The sequence below is a fragment of the Oncorhynchus kisutch genome, linkage group LG24, assembly GCF_002021735.2.
Source record: "Oncorhynchus kisutch isolate 150728-3 linkage group LG24, Okis_V2, whole genome shotgun sequence".
NCBI lineage: Eukaryota > Metazoa > Chordata > Actinopteri > Salmoniformes > Salmonidae > Oncorhynchus > Oncorhynchus kisutch.
In genome coordinates, this window is record NC_034197.2 from 3,311,826 (window position 1) to 3,337,070 (window position 25,245).

The 25,245-nt window shown below is 42.9% G+C and overlaps 1 protein-coding gene across 3 annotated transcripts in view; it reads right to left on the bottom strand.

Annotated features, from left to right (window-relative positions):
• Nucleotides 1-6,026: 6,026 nt before the first annotated feature.
• The window catches only part of LOC109869531 (DENN domain-containing protein 2D-like), a 43,009-nt gene continuing 23,790 nt past the window's right edge, over nucleotides 6,027-25,245 (bottom strand). For 2 of the 3 annotated variants that reach the window (XM_031804319.1, XM_031804318.1), the window contains exons 2-15: nucleotides 24,051-24,110; nucleotides 23,307-23,405; nucleotides 19,396-19,565; nucleotides 17,618-17,730; nucleotides 17,445-17,514; nucleotides 17,259-17,336; nucleotides 16,615-16,755; nucleotides 13,564-13,712; nucleotides 13,258-13,429; nucleotides 12,644-12,694; nucleotides 8,807-8,888; nucleotides 7,667-7,912; nucleotides 7,419-7,489; nucleotides 6,027-6,509 (exon numbers count right to left, since the gene is read on the bottom strand). In XM_031804319.1, coding sequence (XP_031660179.1) covers nucleotides 7,419-7,489; nucleotides 7,667-7,912; nucleotides 8,807-8,888; nucleotides 12,644-12,694; nucleotides 13,258-13,429; nucleotides 13,564-13,712; nucleotides 16,615-16,755; nucleotides 17,259-17,336; nucleotides 17,445-17,514; nucleotides 17,618-17,730; nucleotides 19,396-19,565; nucleotides 23,307-23,405; nucleotides 24,051-24,110 — 1,502 coding nt within the window. In that variant the 3' untranslated portion in view covers nucleotides 6,027-6,509. Of the gene's footprint in view, nucleotides 6,510-7,418; nucleotides 7,490-7,666; nucleotides 7,913-8,544; nucleotides 8,603-8,806; nucleotides 8,889-12,643; nucleotides 12,695-13,257; nucleotides 13,430-13,563; nucleotides 13,713-16,614; nucleotides 16,756-17,258; nucleotides 17,337-17,444; nucleotides 17,515-17,617; nucleotides 17,731-19,395; nucleotides 19,566-23,306; nucleotides 23,406-24,050; nucleotides 24,111-25,245 lie in introns of those variants that run through there. The other variant, XR_004205327.1, reaches the window with a different exon arrangement.

Here is a 25,245-nt window from a genome sequence, read left to right on the forward strand (position 1 = left end):
GCTTTATTCTGCAACATAGCAGAAGTTTGTTTCTTTATTCTGTGTACCACAATCCATGTGTATATTCAACATAACTCACAAATAAAACTCTGAATATATTAAATATTTAATTCATGAAACCATAGGGCTCTATTTTAACAGATCTAACTCAATGGTAAATCTAAGCACTGCTGGTAGCGCTATAGGTTTGGGGGGGGGGTCAAATATTTGAGCTTTTTTCACAACCACTATCCGCTCAGATGCTGGTGTTATCACGAAAGGCCTGGGTTTTGATGAATTAACAAATTGTGGATGTGTCGAGGATTGGCAGCGCACTGGCCGATCAGAACGTGCCCTATGGCTAAATATGTGGTTGCTTCAAGTTGTATATTTAAGGTATTTTATGTATTGCCTTGGGATTAACTCCAAAGTTAGTATGTTATTGTTAAACAGCTTACAGAAACAAAATAGCTAAATGTAGACCTATCCCAGCCTTCCTAAATACACTACTCAAAAAAATAAAGGGAACACTTAAACAACACAATGTAACTCCAAGTCAATCACACTACTGTGAAATAAAACTGTCCACTTAGGAAGCAACACTGATTGACAATACATTTCACATGCTGTTGTGCAAATGGAATAGGTGGAAATTATAGGCAATTAGCAAGACACCTCCAATAAAGGAGTAGCTCTGCAGGTGGTGACCACAGACCACTTCTCAGTTCCTATGCTTCCTGGCTGATGTTTTGGTCACTTTTGAATGCTGGCGGTGCTTTCACTCTAGTGGTAGCATGAGACGGAGTCTACAACCCATACAAGTGGCTCAGGTAGAGCAGCTCATCCAGGATGGAACATCAATGCGAGCTGTGGCAAGAAGGTTTGCTGTGTCTGTCAGCGTAGTGTCCAGAGCATGGAGGCGCTACCAGGAGACAGGCCAGTACATCAGGAGACGTGGAGGAGGCCGTAGGAGGGCAGCAACCCAGCAGCAGGCCGGCTACCTCCGCCTTTGTGCAAGGAGGAGCACTGCCAGAGCCCTGCAAAATGACCTCCAGCAGGCCACAAATGTGCATGTGTCTGCATGTGTCAGAAACAGACTCCATGAGGGTGGTATGAGGGCCCGACGTCCACAGGTGGGGGTTGTGCTTACAGCCCAACACCGTGCAGGACGTTTGGCATTTGCCAGAGAACACCAAGATTGGCAAATTTGCCACTGGCGCCCTGTGCTCTTCACAGATGAAAGCAGGTTCACACTGAGCACATGTGACAGACGTGACAGAGGAAGGCATTAATGCTATGGACTGGCCCGCCCGTTCCCCAGACCTGAATCCAATTGAGGACATCATGTCTCGCTCCATCCCCCAACGCCACGTTGCACCACAGACTGTCCAGGAGTTGGCGGATGCTTTAGTCCAGGTCTGGGAGGAGATCCCTCAGGAGACCATCCGCCACCTCATCAGGAGCATGCCCAGGCGTTGTAGGGAGGTCATACAGGCACGTGGAGGCCACACACACTACTGAGCCTCATTTTGACTTGTTTTAAGGACATCACATCAAAGTTGGATCAGCCTGTAGTGTGGTTTTCCACTTTTTAGTGTGACTTCTAATTTTGAGTGTGACTTCAAATCCAGACCTTCATGGGTTGATACAAAAATTATCAATGGAAATCAAATGTGTGATTTTGTTGTCAGCACATTCAACTATGTAAAGAAAAAAGTATTTAATAAGAATATTTCATTCATTCAGATCTAGAATGTGTTATTTTAGTGTTCCCTTTATTTTTTTGAGCAGTGTATGTTAACTTGAACCTGTTTGCAATCCACTTGTTCTAAGTAATTGCATGGCTTCAATGTGGAAATATACTGAACAAAAATATAAACGCAACGTGTTGGTCCCATGTTTCATGAACTGGAATAAAAGATCACAGATATTTTCTGTATACACAAAACGTTTATTTCTCTCATTTGTACACAAATATATATCCCTCTTAGTGAGCATTTCTCCTTTGCCAAGATAATCTATCCACCTGACAGGTGTGGCATATCATGAAGCGTATTAAACAGCATGATCATTACACAGGTGCACCTTGTGCCGGGGACAATAAAAGGCCACTAAAATGTGAAGTTTTGTCACACAACACAAAGCCACAGATGTCTCAAGTTTTGAGGGAGCGTACAATTGGAATGCTGAATGCAGGAATGTCCACCAGAGCTGTTGCCAGATAATTTGATGTTCATTTCTCTACCATAAGCCGCCTCCAACGTTGTTTTATAGAATTTGGTAGTACGTCCAACCAGCCTCACAACAGCAGACCACGTGTAACCTCGCCAGCCCAGGACCTCCATATCCAGCTTCTTCACCTGCAGGATCATCTGAGACCACCCACCCGGACAGCTGATGAAACTCAGAAGTATTTCTGTCTGTAATAAAGCCCTTCTGTGGGGAAAAACTCATTCTGGTCCTACCTCCCCAGTGGGTGGGCCTAGCTCCCAAGTGGGTAGGCCTATGCCCTCCGAGGCCCACCCATGGCTGCGCCCCTGCCCAGTGCTGTGAAATCCATAGATTAGGGCCTAGTGAATATATTTCAATTGACTGATTTCCATATATGAACCATAACTTAGTAAAACCGTTGAAATTGTTGCATGTTGCGTTTATATTTTTGTTCAGTATATACATACATACATACATACATACATACATGCATACATACATACATAAAAGTATGTGAACACCCCTTCAAATTTGTGGATTCGGCTATTTCAGCTACAGCTGTTCCTGGGTTATAAAATCGAGCACACGGCTATGCAATCTCCATAGACAAACATTGGCCGTAGAATGGCCTTACTGAAGAGGTCAGTGAGATGGAAATGGAAACGTTTAGGAGCAACAATGGCTCAGAAGCGAAGTGGCAGGCCACACAAGTTCACAGAATGGGAACACCAAGTGCTGAAGCGCATAAAAATCATCTCTCCTCGGTTGCAACACTCACGACTGAGTTCCAAACTGTCTCTGGAAGCAACGTCAGCACAGTAACTGTTTGTCGGGAGCTTCATAAAATGGGTTTTCAGCTATCCATGCGCAATGCCAAGCGTCAGCTGGAGTGGTGTAAAGCTCGCCACAATTGGACTTTGGAGCAGTGGAAATTAATTCTCTGGAATGATGAATCACGCTTCACCATCTGGCATTCTGGGAATCTGGGGTTAGCAGATGCCAGGAAAACGCTACATGCCCCAATGCATAGTACCAACAAACTCCTTTGGGATGAATTGGAACACCAACCACGAGCCAGGCCTAATCGCCCAATATCAGTGCCCAACCTCACTAATGCTATTGTGGCTTAATGGAAGCAAGTCCCCTCAGCAATGTTCCAACATCTAGTGGAAAGTCTTCCCAGAACAGTGAAGGTTGTTATAGCAGCAAAAGGGGGGTCCAACTCCATGTTAATGACCATGATTTTGGAATGAGATGTTCGACGAGCAGGTGTCCACATACTTTGTTGTATGTCCACATACTTTGTTGTATGTTTTGTCATACCTGTGGTATATGGTCTGATATACCATCGCTGTCAGTCAATCAGCATTCAGGGCTCAAACCACCCAGTTTATAAATGGCTTTATACAATGGGTGGGTCTAATCCTGAATGCTGATTGGTTAAAGTTAACACCGGCTAAATCTATGACGTTAAAATGCCTATTTACTGCGCAATCCACTGTCTCATCAGCCCAGGCAGAGAAGTTATGAACTTGATCTCCACTATAAAAAGCATCTAGACATTATCTTACATTTCTTTTAGACTAACATTTAGTTGTTTTCAACAGCGGAGATTTGTATAAACCTTACTGTCTGTCTTTCTGACATTTGCAACAATGTTCATATTCGATCTCCAGCTGTCACATAGTGATGAACGTGTTAGGGTCGGGAGTCAGGACGAGACAGACAGGCAGTGTTTCTCAGCCAATTGAAATCATGAATCACCTGGCATCATTTTTATGGATATATACAAAGAAATGTTGATTGAAAAAAGGTCAAATGAAATGAAGTGCAGCTAGTTGGCAGTCTTTCCAGCTTCAGTTTGAAGTGATTGTGTTAGCTGTGTTGTTGGCTAGCTCCTCTGAACAAGAGTGTCCTAACGAGGCAGCACATTTTCTATGCCAGGGGAAATCATGTCTCATTAGCTCATTGTTATGGATGTGTCCAAATAAATGTCACTAGAAAACAGCTTAAACAAATGCAGCTACTTTTGTTATTCTGTCTGCACTGTTTGACGTGACTAAGTTAGCTGTAGTTGGCTAGCTAGCAACAAGGGATAAGAACATTGCCAGCCAGTATGACAATGGAACATTTAGAACGACTGGGTCGCGTCCATAGAAACAGAACAAAAAGATTGAACGGCTGGGTCGCGTCTCTGGCAACCGAACCAACAGAACGAACGACCACCTGGCTTGGGTAGCAACCCTAGATTTGTTTCGGGACTGTATCTTGTGGAAGGATGAAATAGTATTAACATATTTATCAAAATAATGTTTTTTTATGAAAATATGTCACTCATTATTCAAAATATTCAAATATGTTATATTGGATATATTGGCATGGTTTGGCGGCCCGAGACGAAGTCTTGGTGCTCCGGTACCGCTTGCCGTGCGGTAGCAGAGAGAACAGTCTATGACTTGGGTGACTGGAGTCTGACAATTTTTGGGGACTTCCTCTAACATAGGTCATAGGTCCTAGATGTCATGTCCAGCGTGCATAAAAGGAGATTACCGTGGCTCAGCAGGTCATGACTCATGACTGCCGGTGTGGCGGTAATGCAGTCACTGCAATAGCCCTGGTTAGGGCCGTGTGAATAGCGATGGAAATGGCATCTTCCATGGATCTTTTGGAGTGGTAAGCAAATTCGAGTGGTTCCAGCGTGCCTGGCATGCTGGCCTTGTGGGCCATGACCAGTCTCTCAAAGCACTTCATAATGACCAGGGTGAGTGCGACGACAGGATAGTCATTTGGGCATCTCACCTTGGTTTTCTTGGGCACTGGGATGATGGTGGTCTCCTTGAAGCAAGTGGGGACGACAGGCTATCCGTGAAGACATCCGCCAGCTGGTCGGCACACACTCAGAGGACATGGCCAGGGGTGCCATCTGGGCCAGAGAGTTTTCCTCACATCAGCCTCAGATAGCGAAAGCACTGGTCGTCCGTAGCAGCGAGAGCCCTCCTGAATGGCTTGTCATTGTCTGCCTCGAAGCAAGCATAGAATGTGTTAAGCTCATCTGAGAGGGAGACATTTTAGCATCAGAAACTCCAGGTCATGTGAACAGGAGCTAGAGATGTTTTCAACTTCGGTACACCAGGAAATGTTGATCTGGAAGCATACACTTCTACCTTACTCTCACCATAAGCCGCCGTTCGATTCATAATGGAAAATGGATAGAATGGTTGATATGCACAGTTGAGTGTATTGTCCTTCAGCCACGTTTCTGTAAACATATAGACAGCATTCCCAGATGTCCCTCTGCAATGGAACATTTGTTTTTCCTTATTGGACCGGTCCAGGTAGTCTGTCCCTGCTTCACTCAGTATTCTTCCATTTGGTGGTAAAACATTTTTTTAAAAATTAAAGTCCAGTTTGCCTTTTTTATATCTGTAAATGTACAGTTTTGATGCTACCAAATTTCTGCTATTGTACTTTATCCACAAATACATTTTAGGGATTTTGTTGTACACACACACACGGTGTTAACCTGTTGATATTTTACTTGGCAACATATTTCTTGAACAGAACAACTGGAAAGCAGTAGTAAAGGGTCACAAAAATCTAATTGATCATCTAATTGATCGTAGCAGGTTCAGATGGTAACAGACTGAAGCCAACACTAATTCTGAATCTAGTCTTGTCAACCATCTATATTGGACAAAAATATAAAACAATTAAAGATTTTACTGAGTTATTTAAAAGCCACACCTGTCAGGTGGATGGATTATCTTGGCAAAGGAGAAATGCTCACTAACAGGGATGTAAAACATATTTGTGCACAAAACTTGACAGAAATACGCTTTGTGTGTATGGAACATTCCTAGGGTTGATTTATTTTAGCTCATGAAACATGGGACCAACACTTTACATGTTACGTTTATATTTTATACAGTAGCAGCACATTAAAAATAACCACTGTTACCCCAACCCCTCACACACATACTCTCGCTCACATTCAGATAAATAAATCAAACTGGGTCTCCCGAGGGGCTGTGCCACAACCGGCCGTGGCTGGGAGTCCCATAGGACGGCTCACAATTGGCCCAGCGTCGTCAGGTTTAGGGGAGGGTTTGGCAGGGGGGGGGGGGGCTTTACTTGGCTCATCGCGCTCTAGTGACTTCTTGTGGCGGGCCGGGTGCCAGCAGACTGATCCCGGTCGCCAGATGGGCGGTGTTTCCTCCTGTCGCGGCTGGCTTCCGGGTTAAGCTGGCGGGTGTTAAGGAGCGCGGTTAGGCAGGTCATGTTTCAGAGGACGCATGACTCCACCTTTGCCTCTCTCAAGTCAGTTGGAGTTTCATCGATGAGAGAAGATTGAAAGTTGTGAGAAAAATAGGAAAAACAAAATACAATAGTAAAACATTTATTTTTTATATACAATAAACTACACTATTCACATCTACATCTAAAAATCTAGCTATTATCACACATCTACAGTAAATCCCTTATATACACACACACACAATCACCTCGAGCTCAACCTCGACAAGACAGAGCTGCTCTTCCTAACAGGGAAGGGCCTTCCCGCTCCAAGACCTCTCCTTTCATGGTTGACAACTCCACGGTGTCCCCCACCTGGAGTGCAAAGAATCTTGGCGTGACCCTGGACAACACCCTGTCATTCTCTGCAAACATCCAAGCAGTGTCTCGGTCATACTCAACATCCGTAGAGTACGACCCTACCTCACGCAGGAAGAGGGGCAGGTGCTAATCCAGGCACTTGTCATCTCCTGTCTGGACTACTGCAACGCACTGTGGGCTGTGTTCCCCGCATCAAACACCTGCAACCTGTCCCGAACGCTGCATGATGTACAACCTTCCCAAGTTCACCCATGTCACCCTGCACACGCCACTGGCTTCCAGTTTGCCTCCACTACAAGACCATGGTAATTGCCTATGGAGAAGCAAGAGGAACTGCCCCTCCCTACCACTAGGCTATGCTCTACCCTACACCCCAACCCGAGTACTCCTATCTACCACCTCCCTTTAAGCCCAGTCAAAGATCCCCCACCCCCATACTACCACTGACTTGGCTGATGGCTACTATAATGCACTTACTATGACAGAGATGGCTAGGTGGGACAACCACATATATCTTAAGATGAATCCACAAACTAAGACGCTCTGGATAATAGCGTCTGCTAAATGACGAATGTAAATGTAATATCATGGCCTCGTTTACAGTGTATTCATACTTAGTGTCTCTTCTTTGCCTTCTCTTTTTTCTTCTGTTCCTGGTATTCAACAATCTTTTTGTGGAAAATTCCTGAAAAAAAAAAAAAGAGTAGATGATTAATTTACTCCTTTATGATAAGCAAACATATACCCCAGGAACAAGCTGGCTTCATTACCATGGTTTCTAACACATAAAGTAGCATTTTTCAAATACTGTTCGGTTATGTAAGTATGTATAATTTAAATAAACTCTCCCTCGCACAAGCACCTTGCTGGGGGTTCGCTGGCTGCTGCTCCACCTCCTGGATAAACAGGTCAAACATCTGGGTCTGGAGGAACTTCTTGACAAAGTGCCGCGTGGTCTTGGACTTGATGGTCTTGTAGAAGGCTCTGCTCTGGAACACCCCTGGCTGGCCCTTGCTGTTCCGCGTCACGTACAAATCAAAATGGCCAACAGTCTTCACGAAAAAGGGCAGGAAGGCTTCCGAGACCACGCTGTTCAGCTCCTCCACGGCTGAGGGGGAAATGGTACACACACGGCCCAGGTGGCTCCTCAGAGGGGTGTCATTTGAGAGTGCTCATGAGCCATAACACTCTGGCTCTCCAGTACCACAGTAAGGCATCACATTGACCTTCCACCAGTTTGTGTTACTATGATGACACATGCTAATTTTCCTTAACCTCTCATAACTTCGAAAAGATCAAAGAAAGCATAAAGCAATCTACAGGCAACTGCCAAAATAAAGGATATACCAACGTAAAGACAAAGTGTCTTAATAGGGCGTTGGGGCACCACGAGCAACCAGAAAAGCTTCAATGCACCGTGGCATAGATTCTGCACGTGTCTGGAACTCCATTCGTCCAAGAGAAATTCCAGAATTTAATGTTTTGTTGATGGTGGTGGAAAACGCCATCTCAAGCGCCACTCTAGAATCTCCCATAAGTGTTCAATTGGGTTGAGATCTAGTGACTGAAACCACCTTTAAACCCCCTATGCTCCTTTGAGACATCTCAAAAAGTCAGATCTCTTCTAGCAATGGTAGCCAAAATAATGGGCAACTGGACATTTTTATACATGACCCCTAAGCGTTGAATGTTTTAGTTGCTTAATTAACTCAGGAACCACACTTGTGTGGAAGCACCTACTTTCAATATACTTTGTATCCCTCATTTCCTCAAGTTCTTCATTTATTTTGTCAGGCACCTGTATTTTCAGAGGTTACAGTTAATAAAAGGCAGGTATTCATATCACATTTGAATTGTGTCAACGTATGTCTATCTGAACACCTGATGTGGTACTGCAGGTGCAAAAGTGCGATAATCTCTGGACACTTCGTGAAAGAATACCCCATGCAACACATCATTTGCATTTTGGATAATCAGCTTTTTTATATATGAAAATACTCACTGGATTTTTCTTTCCTGTTTCTTAGTGCCTGCAGTATTTCATCTTGAAGCTTAGGGGGCAGAATAGACTTCTCATCCCCGATCTATGAAACAGAGGAACCGTATTCAATGGTATGTCAAAGCAAAAAATACACCCCCCCCCCCCCCCCCCCCCCCATAGTTTTAAAGCTGCAGTATGTAACTTTTTGGGCGACCTGACCAAATTCACATAGAAATGTGAGTTATAGATCTGTCGCTCATTGAAAGCAAGTCTAGGAAGCTGTAAATCGGTTCTGTGTGTGTTATTTCTATGCTTCCCGTTCTTAAGTTTTGTTTGTGTCTTTTACTTGTCGGTTTTGTACACCAGCTTCAAACAGCTGAACATACAATATTTTTGGTCATTGAAAATATATTCGAAAGCGGATAATTTATTTTTGTTTTAGAGTTAATATCATGCAATTCTATACATTTTGCCATGGGGCAGAGAAGAAAATTAGCTGTTTTACAGCCAATTTCCTACCATTGAACACATTTTGCCAAGGGTAGAGAGAAATGTTTGCAGTTTTGAATATGAAATCTGAGTAAGACTGTCTCCCGGCCGGTAATTCAACTACAATTACTAAGTTTAGATAATTGTTAAGTTAGTCTAGAGGCCAATTAAAACAATGTTAGCTGACATGGGCTAATTTCAGTGACTGACTGACATAAGTGAAAAACTGCTGATGCACAACCAAGTTTCAAAATTGCACCCTGTGCATTCTATTCTAACTTGCAACAGTCAGTGAAGACCCCACCAAGTAAAAAAAAAAAAATATATATATATATATATATATATATAAATATATACAGTACCAGTAAAACGTTGACTCAAACCCTTGATTGAGTAGGTTCTTCTTTCACTATTTCTACATTGTAAAAGAATAGTGAAGACATCAAAACTATGAAATAACACATGGAATCATGTATTAACCAAAAATGTGTTATATCAAAATACATTTTAAATTTGAGATTCTTCAAAGTAGCCACCCTTTGCACACTCTTGGCATTCTCTTAACCAGCTTCATCTGGAATGATTTTTCAACAGTCTTGGAGTTCCCACATATGCTGAGCACTTGTAGGCTGCTTTTCCTTCTCTGAGGTCCAACTCATCCCAAACCATCTCATTTGGGTTGAAGTTGGGTGATTGTGGAGGCCAGGTCATCTGATGCAGCATTCCATCACTCTCCTACTTGGTCAAATAGCTCTTACACAGCCTGGAGGTGTGTTTTGTGTCATTGTCCTGTTGAAAATGAAATGATAGTGGGACTAATTGAAAACCAGATGGGATGGCATATCGCTGTAAAATGCTGTGGTAGCAATGCTGGTTAAGTGTCCCTTGAATTATAAATAAATCACCGACAGTGTCACCATCAAAGCACCTCATCACACCTCCCCCTCCATGCTTTACGGTGGGAACCACACATGCAGAGATCCGCTTATCTACTCTACATCTCAAAAAGACACGGCGGTTGGAACCAAACATCTCAAAATGAGACTCAGACCAAAGGACCGATTTCCACCGGTCTAATGTCCATTACTCGTGTTTCTTGGCCCAAGCAAATATCTTCTTCTTATTGGTGTCCTTTAGTGGTTTCTTTGCTGCAATATGACCATGAAGGCCTGATTCATGCAGTCTCCTCAGAACAGTTGATGTTGAGATCTCTGTTACTTGAACTTACCATCCATTCTGAGGATGGTAACTAATGAACTTATCCTCTGTGTCTTCCTTTCCCGTGGCAGTCCTCATGAGAGCCAGTTTCATCATAGCATCATGTTTTTTGCGACTGCACTTGAAACTTTCAAAGTTCTTAATTTTCCAGATTGACTGACCTTCATGTAAAAGGTAACAGACTGCAATTTCTCTGATTATTCTTGCCATAATATGAACTTGATCTTTTACCAAATGGGGCTAACACCCCTACCTTGTCACAACACAACAACTGACTGGCTCAAACGCATTAACTTCTTATGGCTGCAGGAGCAGTATTGAGTAGCTTGGATGAAAGGTGCCCAGAGTAAACACTAGAAGTTTAGAAGTTAGAAGTTTCTAAAACTGTTTAAAGGATGTATGTGAGTATAACATAACTCATATGGCAGGCAAAAACCTGAGAAGAAATCCAAACAGGAAGTGAGAAATCGGAGGTTGGTTGATTTTCAACCCAGCCCCTATTAAATACACAGTGGGATATGGATAAAGTTGCACTTCCTAGGGCTTCCACTAGATGTCAACCATCTTTAGAAACTTGAATGAGGCTTCTACTGTGTTGTGGAGCCGGATGGGAGCTCTTTGAGTCAGTAGTCTGGCAGAGAGTCAGGTCCTGGTCACGCGCATTTCACATGATAGGGACATGCGTTCCATGGCTTTCCTACAGACCGACACAGGAATTCTCCAGTTGGAACTTTATTGAAGATTTATGATAACATCCTAAAGATTGATTCTATACTTAGTTTGACAAGTTTCTTCGGCCTGTAATATAACTTTTTGAAGTTTTCGTCCGATGTTCGGATGGACCTGCACAAGCGTTTGGATTTGTGTACTAAACAAAAGTAGCTACTTGGACATAAATAATGGACATTATCGAACAAATAAAGCATTTATTGTGGAACCGCGATTCCTGGGAGTGCATTCTGATGAAGATCATCAAAGGTAAGGGAATATTTATAATGTGATTTCTGATCAACACGGCTGATATTTTTATTTATTTTTCTAAAGTAATTTTGAAATCTGACACAGCGGTTGTATTAAGGAGAGGTATATCTATATTTCCATGTCTAAGAATTGTATTTTCATCGACATTTATAATGAGTATTTCTGTGAAATGATGTGGCTCTCTGCAATATCACCGGATGTTTTTGGAACTAGTGAACGTAAAGCGCCAATGTATACTGAGATTTTTTGATATAAATTTGCACTTTATTGAACAAACCATACATGTATTGAGTAACATGAAGTCCTATGAGTGTCATCTGATGAAGATCATCAAAGGTTAGTGATTAATTGTATCTCTATTTGTGCTCTTTTTGACTCCTCTCTTTGGCTGGAAAAATGGCTGGGTTTTCTGTGAGTTGGTGGTCACCTAACAATCGTTTGTCGTGCTTTCGCTGTAAAGCCTATTTGAAATCGGACACTGTGGTGGGATTAACAACAAGATTACCTTTAAAACGATATAAAATATATGTATGTTTGAGGAATTTTAATTATGAGATGTTGTTTTGAATTTGGCGCCCTGTACTTTCACTGGCTGTTGTCATATCGAACCCGTTAACGGGATTGCAGCCCTAAGAAGAAATTACACAAATTCTAGGTGACTACCTCATGAAGCTGGTTGAGAGAATGCCAAGAGTGTGCAAAGCTGTCATCAAGGCAAAGGGTGGCTACTTTGAAGAATCTCAAATATAAAATATATTTGGATTTTTTTAACACATTTTTGGTTACTACATGATTCCATTTGTTATTTCATAGTTTTGATGTCTTCACTATTATTCTACAATGTAGAAAAAAGTAAAAAATAAAGAAACTCTGGAATGAGTAGGTGTCAAACTTTTGACTGGTACTGTATATGAGGGCCTTCAAAAGAGGGGCCCCGCCAGTTGCCCATTCCTGCTCTACACTATACTTGCTTGTCTTGTCAAACTGAAATTAGGAAAACTATTAGACTTTTTGCAACCAGGAAATGGTGAAGTGATTTTTGCATAGTGCATATGTAAGTGCAATTCAAAAGCATGCGTTCAAGTAAATGTGATACTTAATTGTGTCTGTAAACGTAGGCCATTCGTTCCACTCTTCAGACAACACAGGACAGATATTTCAGACACTTACATGAACTAGGAAAGTGTCCTTCCGATCCTCTGACAAGTCCACCACAAGGAGCTGTGTTAGGGAGAACAGAGCCTAGAATTACTATTTCAACACCAATCCATTACAACTAGACTCCTAAACTTTCCATCCAGTCATTCAGGGGATCTCTCAAATCATCTATCCTTGATTCTTCACATCTTCAACTCATCAGAATGCATTGGAGAAGGTCTGAGGGGAGGGAAACTTTGACCTCTTCCAATACGTTGAGGTGGCAAGGAAAGATGAATTGAGATAGACCGTGGCTCTGATCCAGGAACAACCCCTTAGCCCCTACCTCCTTGGAAGTTCCTGCACTTTAACAGAGAGGCTAGCAGACTTTGCCATATTGCTTATACCTATCCAAGGGGTAATGGGTTGCTTCTGAAAGGCCCACATTAGCAGCTCTAATCCTTAACGTTTCTCTGGTGCTAACACTGCTGTAGTCTCAGGGGGCCATCCTTCTATTATTCAAAGTCTCTACCGTACTTTACCCCTGTTTAGAGTCTTCCTGCCGACCGGTTCCCATGGCTTTCGTAATGTACATGATCAGGGTGTCCAAGGATAATGGGGAGGGGGGGGGGGGGTGTTTTACTCACGTCGGTCTGGTCCGTGACCTGATCCATTAGCCGCTTCTGCACTCCCAGCAGGTAGGGAGTGGGGGCCATAACAACGTCGATGAGGATCTCAGGGACTATGGAGATGAAAGTGTGTTGCCAGGTGAATGGATAGAGGAGGGCGGCCACAGCGTGGATCACCTGGGACAGGGTGCTGTGGAGGGGTCAGACTTATTCAGTGTGTGTGTGTGTGTGTGTCACTGTGTGAAGTAGTTAAGCTCTCAATTGATGAAGTTGACGCATGCGTGTCTGAGACGACTAAAATAATGGTGTGTGTGTAAGCAGTACCTGAGCTCCACGGCTATGAAGACAATGCGTCTCTCCATAACGGCAGCAGCGAACACCAGCACCACCTCCTCATTGGTCAAGCAACGGAAGAGCGTGCGGAAGTCTACGTGCTCCAGCCACGAGTCCAACGGACGCGTCAGACTGATGATCTGGAGGAGACAGTCAATTCTTATTATATACAGTAAATGTCCCCACCGTCACCAACATGTTACATACAGTAAGGTAATAAAGTTGATTTATTGTTTAATGGTTTTTTCTTTTTTTTTGTCATGCGAGCAAGCGGGGAACAACTTTACCTCAAGATAGTTCAGCCTGTTGATAAGCATGGCTTAACTCTTGGTATAATGGCGCAAAGATTTTGGAATGGCAGTCAATGGGGACAGGGTTTGAATCCTAGTCGGGGTACCCTCCTAATTAACTACAATAGTCCCATTGAAAGCATGTCCCAGCCACAAATGCGGCACAGTTGATTTTTCTGAGGCATAGTTCACCCTCAATTTTTCATAATGAGTGTACTTGCTGAAATATATAGCAGTTTACTAAAGTAATCACACCTAAACGCACAGATACAATACAGCAACAACTAGAGTGTGTGTGGGGGTTAATTGTGGAAAAAAGGACCTGAAAGATGGAATGTTGCAGGATGAGATTGGTGTTACTGGGATTTTAGCCCTGGGGGAACATTGAGTAAGAGGGCAGGTTCAGACACAGCACCACACACACACACACACATATCAGTGCTGTGTGTGTGTAGACACACAGATGTTTTGTTTAACCAGTCATATACACCACACTTTGCCCAATGGTGCCAGAGCAGTAACTTGGGGTTATCCAAAATTAATGCAAATGACTAAACATACACACTGTGGAATGTGTGTACACAAATGTCCACTATTCTTGCAGGCATTGACGTTCCTATTGTCACGTTGGCTGTGTGTGTCACCTCTGCCCTAGTGCATCTCTTTTCTTATCAGCATTATCCCAGGCTAAATGGATTTCCTTTTCTTTTCAGTCAATGCATCTCCAGCTGCTGGCATGGTCTCCTTTTTCACTAGCTGTGTGTGTCCGTCCAACTGGCTTTGTGCATCTTGTTAGCGTTGTGTCTACTAGATCTCTAGCTGTGTGCTTTATTTTGACTTCCTGTAGCTTGGAAGAGGAGTACCCCTCATCCAGAATCTCTTTTCTCCTGGCCTGGATGATCAGATTGGTGACGGGGCCTGAGTAGGTTTCCACCATATTGCTCATCACCAATTAATGTGGACATTTCTCAACTTTTGGAACTGTGTATTCTGGTTTTCATTACAACCAATTATTCCTATCATCCTAATGTTTTGTTATGATGTGACCTAATGAATACCACCCAAGTCTCAAGGAAGACCATAGAGTCATTCCGTTCCATGTCATGTCAGCAAGCCATAAAACATTTTGTTGAAATGAACATTTGAAACTAAATTGATTGCACCCAATTTGGCCCTTTTATAGGACTCTCACAATATTCAACAAATATAGTACTCAACATACAATTTGGCCCTAACATCATCCTACCATTGGGTAGACATGATGAATCCAATAAAATAGTCAGTCACACATGGACCTCCTAAACCCCACCCCAACAACCAGTATCCGTTCTCTATATCTGAGATGTAGTATGGAGCTGCGGCTTGGAGTTTTGCTTACTCACCCATTCAATGTATTCCCTGTGATTCTGATGGGTTTTTTCCCCTGTTCAGAGAAATTAGCCATTGATGTCATTTGCATTATTTATCATAAAATAGTGTGAAAGTACCAGTGGTGTATCCATTATGGACACGTTCACCGTTTAAGAACCAAACGGAAGTAAACAGAGCAAAACAAGAGTTTATTTTGGACAAATTCAGGTAGGCCCCTCCCTGTTCCGTTTAAGAAACATTTTGCAACAGAATCGGCATAATGAATATGCCCCCAGGTTTTGCCCACTAGATGCTGCTGTTCCTGCTCCTGCCACACCCTTTTATACATTCTCCTGAAAGCAAGTCCTTCTCTTAGAAACGTAATGCTTCAACCCAACTCTACTTGAATTGTCCAACAAATGGCAGCTCTCTGAGGGCTATCCCTATGGTGCAATTCTCATATGAAGACTTTTCCTACATGCCCAAAACTTTGATGGAGAAATGGGCTATGACTAAAATGTTGTGACAATAAAATACAATTCTAAACCATTGCGTGGCAGTCATATGTTTTTCAATACAATTACTAGAAAACATATTTATATGTAGTATGATTCGTGATATTTACCATGAAACCCAACACCAGACAGTGTGTTCAGGACGTTTACCATTGAAGACCATAACATTGAAGCCATTAGAACTGCTGTGGCCTAATGGTTTGCTTTAAACCAGGAATGGTCTAACTAATGGTCTAACTAACTTTTTTTGAAGAGAATAAACCACACAGAGTGTCCGTTTCCTGGACACAGATTAAACCTAAGTGAAGGACAAACTGAATTGCTTTCATGGAGGACTGGCTTGAATTGTGATAATGACCACACAATTTATTTTCATAATCAGCAAAAGCTATTGGTTTTCTACCCAAGGTTGCAAAGAAAATGTTGTGATTAAAATGAATAAAGAGACCAGAATAATTGATAAATGGCCTTGACAGTAGCAGGAAGAGCGACATGTAGCGGGTAAAATCTGGTACTTTCACACAAATTTATGGTAACTAATGAAAGCGACTTCAATCAGGTGAAAATAAATCCTTACTTTCACAGGGAATAACATTACATAGTATAAAGAAGCAATAGTTCAAGCCTCAGCTCCATGGTCAGACAGAGAAATTATACTGTTGTTGGGGTGGGATTGGCGTGTAGGTGCCTCATACTCATTGTTAGAAATAATTATGGTCCGAATTGGATGCTAGAGATCAAATGATATTTCAACAAAGTAATGTTTCAGGAATGCTAATCATCGGTTTCTAACTAAAGAAATTATTTCAACACAATCTGAGAGGGTCGGTGTCGAAATCGTCTTATGCTATACTAACTTAGTAATGTGGCTAAGTCAGGGTGCTAACCTCGGTGCCCTTGTCAGGAACGAAGCTCTTGATCTTGACAGTGTTGCCTGGGGCGGGGAACGCTGCCTCCCTAAGGCTCTGCATGAATGGGTAAATCATCGCCATGGAGATCTGGTGTCGCTTCTCCACCTCGTCAAAGATCTGCACCAGAAGACCGACAGGAATATTCCAACTCAGACATCGTCATTGTGCACCACTGGAATAATAACAATTACCACACACACACACCCACCCCCACACACACACCCTCAGTGCACATTTCAGTGGGTGAACTTTCAAGCCCTTCACAAAAACAACAGAAACCACAATGAATGGTGCAGCAGAAAGAAGTATACGAGGAAGTAAACGGTGGGGCTTAGTATTCCCACTAGCCTAAGTGATAGTGTAGTGGTGGTGTGTGTCAATATTTATGTCAAAAGATTTGGGGCACCACTGAAAAAGAGTGAATTATGTGTATGGAAATTGATTGTATCAGTTCAAAAACACAAAAAAAGTGGCCTATATCCCTTTAATGGTGAAATCTGAGTATGCATCGTTACACCCAGGGTTCTGCCCAGAGTTCTGCCCAGTTCAACTCATCCATGCTCTCTGTGCAAAACACTGATTGTTGACAGCCGAAAGCCAATAACCTTCGAGTGGGTTACCTTGGAGAAGAGTCCGAAACAAGCCAGCCTGCTAATGATGCAGAAGGCCTCAGGGGGGCGCGCTCCGTTGCCGTGGGGCTAGGCAAGAACAATGGAGAAACAGACAGAGGAATAAGGAGACATTTGTCACCCCATAATAAATCTTAAGGTAGAGCATCTGAAGTGAAAAACCAAAGTGAAACTTACCAGTAGCCTTCTGCAGTATCCATTCCTTCTACTGCCATCGATCTCAGTCAAGACAAAGGAGAATGTCTCACTAGAGAAATGTGTGAAAGAGCATTTATATTTGATCATCAACAACACACCCAGCTTTCCCACTATGAAAAAATAAAGGACATTCATATCAGGTGCAGCGTTACCTGTGGTACTCTGTTAGGGGGGCCCAGCTGATCCCCTCAGGGAAACAGAAGAGTGTGATGGCCTTCAGGGTCTTTTCTTCCTCCTCTTTTTGGAATCTCACCATCCCATCCCTCTGAGTGAGAGTGAGAGACAGAGCGACCGAGAGTTGGAAAGTATTCAGACCCCTTCCCTTTTTCCACTTTGTTACGTTACAGCCTTTTCCTCAATCTACACACAACACTCCATAATGAAAAAGCGAAAACAAAGAATATTTCGCAAATCTTTTTTAATTTTTTTTTTTTTACATTTTAACTACCTCATTTACATAAGTATTCAGACCATTTATTATGACTAGAAATTGAGCTCAGGTGAGCTCAGGTGCATCCTGTTGCCATTGATCATCCTTGAGATGTTTCTACAACTTGATTGGAGTCCACCTGTGGTAAATTCAATTCATTGGACTTTTTTTGGGAAAGGCACACACCGGTCTATATAAGTTCCCACAGAACTGGGGAAGGTTACCAAAATTTCTGCAGCATTGAAGGTCTCCAAGAACACAGTGACCATCATTCTTAAATGGAAGAAGTTTGGAACCACCAAGAACTGGACAAATTAAGAAATTGGGGGAGAAGGGCCTTTGTCAGAGAGGTGCCCAAGAACCCGATAGTCACTCTGACAGCTCCACAATTCCTCTGTGGAGCTGGGAGAACCTGCCAGAAGGACAACAATCTCTGCAGCACTCCACCAAATCAAGCCTTTATGTTCAAGTGGCCAGATGGAAAGGCACCTAAAGGAAAAAAAATATTCTCTGGCCTGATGAAACCAAGAGTGAACTCTATGGCCCGAATGCCAAGCGTCACATCTGGAGGAAAACTGGCACCATCCCTATGGTGAAGAATGGTGGTGGCAGCATTATCCTGTGGGGATAGTTTTCAGCGGCAGGGACAGGGAGACATCAGGAGAGGGAAAGATGGACTGAGCAAAGTACAGAGAGACCCTTGATGAAAACTTGTTCCAGACTGCTCAGGACCTCAGACTGGGGGCAAACAGGACAACGACCCTATGCACACAGCCAAGACAACACAGGAGTGGCTTCTGGACAAGTCTCCGAATGTCCTTGAGTGGCCCAGCCAGAGCCCGGACTTGAACCCGATCTAACACCTGTGGAGATATCTGAAAATAGCTGTGCAGTGACAATCCCCATCAAACCAGACAAAGCTTGAGAGGTTCTGCAGTGAAGAACGGGAGAAACTCCCCAAATACATATGCCAAGCTTGTAGCGTCATACCCAAGAAGACTTGATGCTGTAATTGCTGCCAAAGGTGTTTCAACAAAGGACTGAGTAAAGGGTCTGAATACTTAGGTAAATGTGATACATTTACCTATTTAATACATCTCAAAACCTGTTTTTGCTTTGTCATTATGGGGTATTGTGTGTAGATTGATAAGGGGGGGGGACAACGATTTAATCCATTTTAGAATAAGGCTGTGACGTAACAAAATGTAGAAATAGTCAAGGGGTCTGAATACTTTCTGAATGCTCTCTAATGAGCGTTCTAAGATCAACTAGATCTCTGCCTGTGTTATTGTGAGTGCTCTGCTGTTTTATCACAACTTAGTCCACTGCCTGTCTGATGTTTACCAACCCTCCTACTTTCCTTGCTGAAGGCCTACCTGAACTATTTTATCCTACCTCCCTTTTAATCTTCAAGGACTTCCAATGCACTTTTAATTTCTTCAAATTTTTCCTTCATATCCCTTTCGGGAGACATGCAGTGTGTCCAACTAGCGGACTCACCTTGGGGAACTGGTAGGTGATCTGCGGCTCGTAGGCCCCCTCTTTGGACTTCTTGAGGCTGACCACCACCAGGTACTCAAAGAAGTAGTGCCCGCTCATGTAGCGCTGCTCCCTGGCTGTGGTGTCCACTGGGGCTGAATCCAGAGACTCATGACATGGCTCCTTCACCTCTGCAGCGACAACATTGTGTTGTGTAAGCAGAAGCTTACTATATAGTAACATAACATTTAGTTGTGTGTCTTTTTATCCACTTTGTTTTTGATAGTTGAATAAGAATTGATTAATAATCTGATTTGTCCAGGTTTTATAATACTGCGATGTTGAAAAGTGTATGCTAGCTTGCTGGAACTGGGAGCTGTTTTGGTTAGAATGCGGACATCGGCTTCAACGGCAGTGGAGAAGTGCAGTGAGAGGATTGCGGAGACAGCAGAGTCGCGTAGAGATCAGGACTACTTTGATGATTACCGATGTGAGAGGCTGAAGATGGCAGGGACAGAGAGGTGTGCCGATGGTTGCAGACCTGTCTCTGACCACCTACCTCCCGTGCTGTGACCAAGATGTGCTCTCCAACCTCTGTTCTACCTGCCATCCTTGCCTCACTCCCTTTTCTTTTGATTTTGTTGCCTCTATTTTATTGAAATGTGCTTCTTGTACGCGTTACTGTAATTCAGCTTTTAGCTGCCATAGTATATTATATAAATAAAATAACATTTTATTAGTCACATGATCTGTAAGGTCTACAACAGGTGTACACCTTGGAGTGAAATGCTTACTTACGAGCCCCTAACCAACAATGCAGTTAAAAATTAATTAATTAAGAATAAGAAATAAAAGTAACAAGTAATTAAAGAGCAGCTGTAAAAAAAACAATAGCGAGACTATATACAGGGGGGTACCGGTACAGAGTCAATGTGCGGGGGCACCGGTTAGTTGAGGTAATATGTACATGTAGGTAGAGTTATTAAAGTGACTATGCATAGATAACAGAGTAGCAGCTGTGTAAAAAGGTTGGTGCAATGCAAATAGTCTGGGTAGCCATTTGATTAGGTGTTCAGGAGTCTTATTGCTTGGGGGTAGAAACGGTTTAGAAGCCTCTTGAACCTAGACTTGGCACTCCTGTACCGCTTGCTGTGCGTTAGCAGAGAGAACAGTCTATGACTAGGGTGGCTGGAGTCAGATCATTTTTAGGGCCTTCCTCTGACACCGCCTGGTGTAGAGGTGCTGGATGGCAGGAAGCTTGGCCCCTGTGATGTAATGGGGCCATTCGCACAACCCTCTGTAGTGCCTTGCGGTCGGAGGCCGAGCAGTTGCCATACCAGGCAGTGATGCAACCAGTCATGATGCTCTCGATGGTGCAGCTGGAGAACCTTTTGAGGAGCTGACGACCCATTCCAAATCTTTTCAGTCTCCTGAGGGGGAATAGGTATGTCGTGCCCTCTTCACGACTGTCTTGGTGTGCTTGAACCATGTTTGTTGGTGATGTGGACACCAAGGAACTTGAAGCTCTCAACTTGCTCCACTGCAGCCCCGTCGATGAGAATGGGGGCATGCTCGGTCCTCTTTTTTCTGTAGTCCACAATCAACTCCTTTGTCTTGATCACGTTGAGGGAAGAGGTTGTTGTCCTGGCACCGCACGGCCAATTCTCTGACCTCCTCCCTATAGGCGGTCTCGTCGTTGTTAGTGATCAGGCCCACCACTGTTGTGTCGTCAGCAAACTTAATGATGGTGTTGGAGTCGTGCCTGGCCATGCATTCATGGGTGAACAGGGAGTACAGGAGGGGACAGCGCACGCACCCGAGGGGACCCCGTTTTGAGGATCAGCGTGGCAGATGTGTTGCTACCTACCCTCACCACCTGGCGGGGGACGTCAGGATGTCCAAGATCCAGTTGCAGAGGGAGGGTGCTTAGTCCCAGGATCCTTGGCTTATTGATGAGCTTCGAGGGCACTATGGTGTTGAACGCTGAGCTGCAGTCAATGTATAGCATTCTCAAGTAGGTGTTCCTTTAGTCCAGGTGGAAAAGGGCAGTGTGGAGTGCAATAGAGATTGCATCATCTGTGGATCTGTTGGGGCTGTATGCAAATTGGAGTGGGTCTAATGTTTCTGGGATAATGGTGATGTGACTCATGACCAGCTTTTCAAAGGACTTCAAGGCTACAGATGTGAGTGCTACAGGTCGGTAGTCATTTAGGCAGGTTACCTTATGGTTCTTGGGCACAGGGACTATGGTGGTCTGCTTGAACCATGTTGGTATTACAGACTCAAGTCAGGGATATGTTGAAAATGTCAGTGAAGACACCTGCCAGGCACATGCCCGGAGCACACGTCCTGGTAATCCGTCTGGCCTTGAACGTTGACCTGTTTAAAGGTCTTCCTCACGTCGTCTACGGAGAACATGATCACACATCCGGATGGTATGCATGACCCTTTGACTTGGCAGTGCAACACCCATTTTAATTGGTCGCTAGGGTGCCAGTGAAAAAAAATTTAGCTGTTCATATTCGTTTCTGCCATTTAAAAAAAATTAAATCAAGATTTATTCAAACATCCATGGGTATGCAACAATGGGTATGCAAACTATTTATTCAAAAAGTTTAGTCCGAAGTCTTGGTTGAATCATTGCAATGTGCAATTCAGTCATCATGCACTGTTTGAATGAACATTTCTGAAGGCTTTCCCCAAAAAATCTTCCCAATTATATATTGACTGCCAAGTAGTAATGATATCATGATTTGCATCAATCGCAAAGGCATTTATTTAGCAAACTCTGCCATCACATGTAGCCTACTGTACATTGCACAGCACAAAAACACTGCTAGCCAAACAACACTCTCTTGCTAAGAGTGCAATTAAAGTAAATGGCGACTTTCTTGTTTCTTGTTGTTGTTCCCAGACTTCAAACTGGATCTCCTTTAATGTGGTTTTAGCATTTGAGGGTTTTTTATTTATTTATTTTTTTAAGTGTTATTTTGAGAGTGAAAATCTGAAAACACAACATGTTTACAATCACGAACAATAACACCTTTGAGATTGTGCAGATTCGTTCAATCAATGTAAATACGATATTGTCAACTTAAAATGTAATTACTTGTGTATGGTAGGCTATAAGCTATATTATATTCCAGGTTATATATTATACTCTACTTGCTCAGCTCACAAATTAAAAGACATAATTTGCCTGTTTTCCTGGGCCAGTCGCTTTCTGTTGGCACTGGCCTGGTGTGGCACTGGCAAATTTACCTGAATGTCAAGCCCTGCAAGCGCATGCTAATTTAAAAGATGGCTAGTCATTATTAGCCTGGTTCTGTTTGGAATACAGGTACATTATGGGACACAGGTCAGGTCATTATTGCTGTACAGCGGCAAATCATGTGCTGGTTCCATCAACTGAATAAGTTATGTATTAATCTAACAGTAAATTGAATGTCCTGAATTTTTTGTTGTTGTAGCCTACTACCCTATCCACTGTTGCGCGCTCCGTATCTCAAAGCCATATCAAATATTTATGTTGTAAGATAATTGCTATTGAACTTAATATTAAGAGTTGAGGAAAACAAATGATACCCACAGAAAGTCGTTTCAACGACAGTTGCTTCCAAAGCTGTGTTTTAGCCGCAATTGGATTTTGAAACGTTATACTATCAGAAGCCTTTTTTTTTGGAGCGCACATCAGGGGAGAGGGATAGAGAGTGGCTCACTCATCACAGCTGCAGGCCCCACCGCAATAGGCCTAGGGCCTGGGCAGACTCTTGCATCACAGGAATCATTAGGATACTGACCAAATCATGGTCCTGGCTGCGCAGAAAAAAACTATTGTGTGTGTGAGAAATAGGAAGTACTTCATAGAAAACAATACGTTTTTTAAATGTAACGAGACGTTTCCATGGAGCGTTTTAAGGCCTTATACTCACGATCTCTGTTGAGCTTGGCCCGGAATGAAGACCACATTGTGCTGAGCCTCTTGAGGGCACCTCTCTCAACCTCCTCATCCTCACTAGGCTGGACAGTGCCTAGAAGGGACCACCGGACCAACAGATGATTAGTAACTCCTACACAAGGGTCATGTTACCAAACGGAAAAACAAAATAAACTGAAACCGGGAGGGACTAGGTGGACTTGTCTAATAAGAAACACTTATTTTTCTGTTGCAAAACGTGTAAAAAAAATTATATTTATATTTGGAGTGCCCTATTGAACATGACCAATGCGGTACCCTGTTACAGGAGCTTTGGCACCTAAACCTCACATTCATCTGCCTTCAGATTGACCAGAGTAAAACAAGGACCCTGTGACTGATGTGCTAAAATATGGACCACTTCAAACAATGTGAAATCATAAAATGTACAACAATGGAAACAGCCCAAGTAGAATATTGCAATTCTGTGCTCTGACCTTGCTCATAGGTTAGTCATCAGCGAACTAATCTACGCTCAAACAAGAAAACACTGGAGGCACCTGTGGAGCGTTATCATTACATCTCTAATGTGTGCATTTTCCCTTTAAACTTTTGATACCTTTATTTGGTTAACAGTATGCTTTTATGGTTACAAGCCGCCTGGACCAAACAAAGCCATGGAACACACTCCTAGAGCTAAAGGTAGAGTCAAAGTGAAAAATGTGTACTGTGCCCAATAAGGCCTACTGTAACTACTCACTGAGGTCACATGTTGGGGCGTCTTTCTCTTTCCCATTGGCAGCTCCTTGAGGTTGCTCACCTGTTCAGGGGAAAGTCATTCTGTGAAACTGGTTTGTCATAAAGTTCCACCTTATTGAAACATACTGAACCAACAAAACTGTCCAGAGCAATGCATAGGTTGGCTTATGGACAAAATGACCACATGGTTTGCCAGTTGATAAATTGTCCACCAATGACATTACCTAGTGTGTGTGTAACAGTTCAACCATTAACAGACACTACAGTGTTGCAGTCAACCAAAATGACTGAACATGTGTCCAATTTTATTTCCATGCTCACCATTACAGTTTACAGACCAGCACTGTGGAAGCAAAAAGGACAAAACATGCACAGTTCAGCTAGGGCTGGGAAATATATTGATTTTGATTCATTTCAAATGTATGTTTTTGCACTATATTCCAAATGTCTGTAACGCAGAATCAAGGTTTTTTGGATTTTTCATTTTGATGAGCGTTTGTCCAATTGTTCTCATGTCTTTTTCATCTCGTTTGCTCTTCCTGTGCTGTGCACCTTCCCAGTTACACCAGAGATCAGTATATAATGACAAGATGCTCATGCAATGCTTGCGTCCACATATTACATTTACACATGCAATGTTATTCAATCATTGCACCCACACGGCTCACGTGCTCCAACAAGCGTCTGCGTTGCCAAGCACTAAAATATAAGTCAGTTCTATTTGTGACGGTAAACGCGGTGCAAGGCCTGCCTCTCCCATCTCCTCAGAAGCAGATACCCACGTGCCATCTCCTCATTGGTTATTCCCACGTGGGTGATTGAAAGATGAACTGAGGTCAGTCGGTCGTGGTAATACACCTTATGAATGTTAGATACCAATCGCCATATCAAGTCCAAATTTAAAATAAATAAGACTGGAAGGAGGAGATAACTAGGAACAATTCGGTTTACCATTCTTGTGTGGATTAATTGACAGCGTAGAGGACTTGGTGCTTTTCAGGTAAAATAACTCAACGTTTATATTGCCAGGACAAATTAGCAAGCAACTGCAAGCTAGCTAGCTAAATTGCTAAAACAGTTAAAGAATTCTCAACTAATGGCCCTTGATTTCAACATCTGAACAAAGTGAACAGGCTAGCATGCTGTTCAAACAGTTGGAGACGGACAGAATGGTGTTCATAACAATTCAACTGGAT